The sequence below is a fragment of the Fonticula alba genome, assembly GCF_000388065.1.
Source record: "Fonticula alba strain ATCC 38817 unplaced genomic scaffold supercont2.2, whole genome shotgun sequence".
Classification (NCBI taxonomy): Eukaryota; order Rotosphaerida; family Fonticulaceae; genus Fonticula; species Fonticula alba.
The window spans coordinates 3,313,175-3,315,648 of NW_009242972.1; the positions used below are offsets into that span (position 1 = coordinate 3,313,175).

Below are 2,474 nucleotides of genomic sequence, written 5' to 3' on the forward strand. Positions count from 1 at the left end.
CGCCAGACACACGCCGACGCCGACAATCCCCCCACAGGGACACATACGTTGCCAAAGCCCCGGGGGGGGGGGGGAGGGGCGGGGGAGCTGGGCATCATCCTGCTTGGACGAGCAGGTGCCGGGAGGGAGGCCCGCTCAAGCGGGAATTCTCCCCGCCAATTGTGCGGCGCGGATATCCTCCATCCTAATGCCCGCACTTCGCCCAGCCCTGTCCCTCTTCCCGCTGCCCTCCCTGCCCTCCTGCGCCGGTAAGATTGGGATGCGCGTCAGCCATCCAACTTATCGCGAATGCGCCCCCCCTCTTTGCACATGTGCGCCTGCTCGGCCAGGCCCACGGCTGACATGCCCCGCGACATCATCCAGGCGTGCTTCAGGCCCGAGGGCGAGCGGGGGCATTCCTGCGGCGCCCCTCCCCTCTGGGACGGGGCGCGGGCGAGGGCCCCCTTCCCCCCCCCCCCCCCCACCAAGCGACAAGACTGCAGGGGGCTCAAGAACCCGCGGCAAAAACACAGTTTGGCTCCCCTCCTCCCGTTTGAATCCCCGCGCCCCCCTTGGCGCAACGCTATCCCGGGCCCCGGTTCCGGGGGCCGCGGCCTGCTGGGAGTAGGGCCCCGGGAGTGGCCGGCTCAATCATGTGCGCAATACCTTGTCGTGGAGGAGAATCCCCGCGAGCAGAAGTGATGGGATACTGCCGGGGGGTGCTATGTCAGACTCCGGCGGGATACGGCTCCCTTGGAGCAATCCTGAAGTATCAGAAGGCTCGAAATCCGCGCCCACCAACGCCTGGCGGCCGCCACGCTGGCAACAGACAAGGGGGAGGGCCCGACCGAGCGTGGTCGTCCTCTGCGTGGCGGCCACGGTCTCGGCCAGTTCCGAGAGGGAAAAAGACCGCCGCCGCCGGTCTCCCGGTCCGGAGCCCCCCCTCCCATGCTGGCTTCCCTTTGCCTCCTGTGAGGATGATTGGGTGGTTCAATGGTGTCCAACCAAGATCATGGCGGGGGCTTTGTCCTGGGTCCGCCGACAGCGCGACCACCCGAGGGAGGATATTTTTCTCCCCTCGGTGCACAGCGGCATTTGTCCCTCCCGCTCGCGGAGGAATGCGCCCCCATTCCGGGAGGCCCATCCGCCAGGCTTGAGGAAGGCAGGCCCGTAACTGGACCGGATGATCATGCGGGAGGGTCAAGGCACGGGATACACCATGGGTAATTGGAAGAATGGTGTTTTAGATGTGATAAATTGGGCAGGCGGACGCGGTCCCGTAACTCACCCGACATTTTTGGTGCGAGATTCGAGAGGAGAGCACCAAGGCGGCCGACGGGGAGGGAGGAGGAGGGCGCGCGCGCGTGCGCGCCGGCAGGCGGCGCATGCTTATGCAGGTGTTGGGTCCCCTGCCGCATCGCTGCATCCTGTTCCTTGCTTGATTTATCTGGGCTGCTTTGCCACGAGGCCCCTCTCTCAAGGAGGGGAGGGGGGGGGGCCTTCTGGGAGGTCGAACTATGAATTTATTTACGAATGCAGGGTGGCTGGTGCATGCACTTTGCTTGATGTTGTTGGGGGTTTCTTCTGCCCCATATATCGGCCCCCGGGTGCGCGAGACACTCATTCTCGTGTCCTGCCCGATTCCGGGGGCGGGAGAAGCGCCATTGTGATCGGACACCTAAGAGTGGTCCCGGTCGAGATGCAAGGTCAGGTGCGACTCCCCCGGGAAGGACAGGGGGCAGAGCGGGCAGCGGATGGTCCCCTGGCCAGACGTGCCTGGCGGGAGGGACACAGTGCTTGCACCGCCTGGAGCAGTAGCACCGGAGATAGAGACAGGGAGGAAGGCGGAGAAGGAAAGGCAGAAAGCGCAAAGCAGGAAACAGGCGGAAAGAGACAGCAGTCAGCATGCATATGCGGATGGAGAGATAGATAGAGAGAGAGAGGGAGAGAGAGGGAACATCATGTACGCACCCTTGGTGGCAGAGGGCTTGGAGTTCTTTTGTGACTGCTTCTTACCAGACGAGGCTTGGTTCTTGGCCCCCTTCTTGCCGCCGCCAGTGCGTCCGGGAATGCCGATGCTCAGTGGCCGGAGCTGCTTGCGCCCAGCTTGGCGGCAGCCCCAGACCAGGAAGATCAGCACCAGCAGGGCCGCAATGCCAGCCAACACGCAGAAGAGGATCAGGTTCCCCTCGACCCACTGGAGGAAGCTGGCCTCGGAGCAGCTGCCCCCATAGCAGAAGCCGTCACTCCCGCAGCGGGTTCCGTTGCGGAAGCCGGTCCCGAGGAACTTGCAGGTTGTGTCGTACGGCAGCAGGCAGGTCATTCGGCAGGAGGCCAGGGCCTGAGGACAGGCCCCGCGGTAGGACGACACGTCCAGAATGGTGCCGGTGTTGCCCGCTGCAATGCATTGCGCATCGCGCGTGGTACACATACCGGATGCGCAGTAGGCCCCCTGTGTGTGTGTGTGTGTGTGTGTGTGTGTGTGTGTGTGTGTG

The 2,474-nt window shown here is 64.3% G+C and overlaps 1 protein-coding gene across 1 annotated transcript; it reads right to left on the minus strand.

Moving 5' to 3' along the window:
- Positions 1-1,657: 1,657 nt before the first annotated feature.
- H696_01690 (hypothetical protein) lies at positions 1,658-2,410 on the minus strand (the record flags this gene model as incomplete). Its single annotated transcript, XM_009495596.1, has 2 exons — positions 1,658-1,755; positions 1,951-2,410. The coding sequence occupies 2 exons, from the start codon at positions 2,408-2,410 to the stop codon at positions 1,658-1,660; spliced, it is 558 nt and encodes a 185-aa protein (XP_009493871.1).
- Positions 2,411-2,474: the final 64 nt, after the last annotated feature.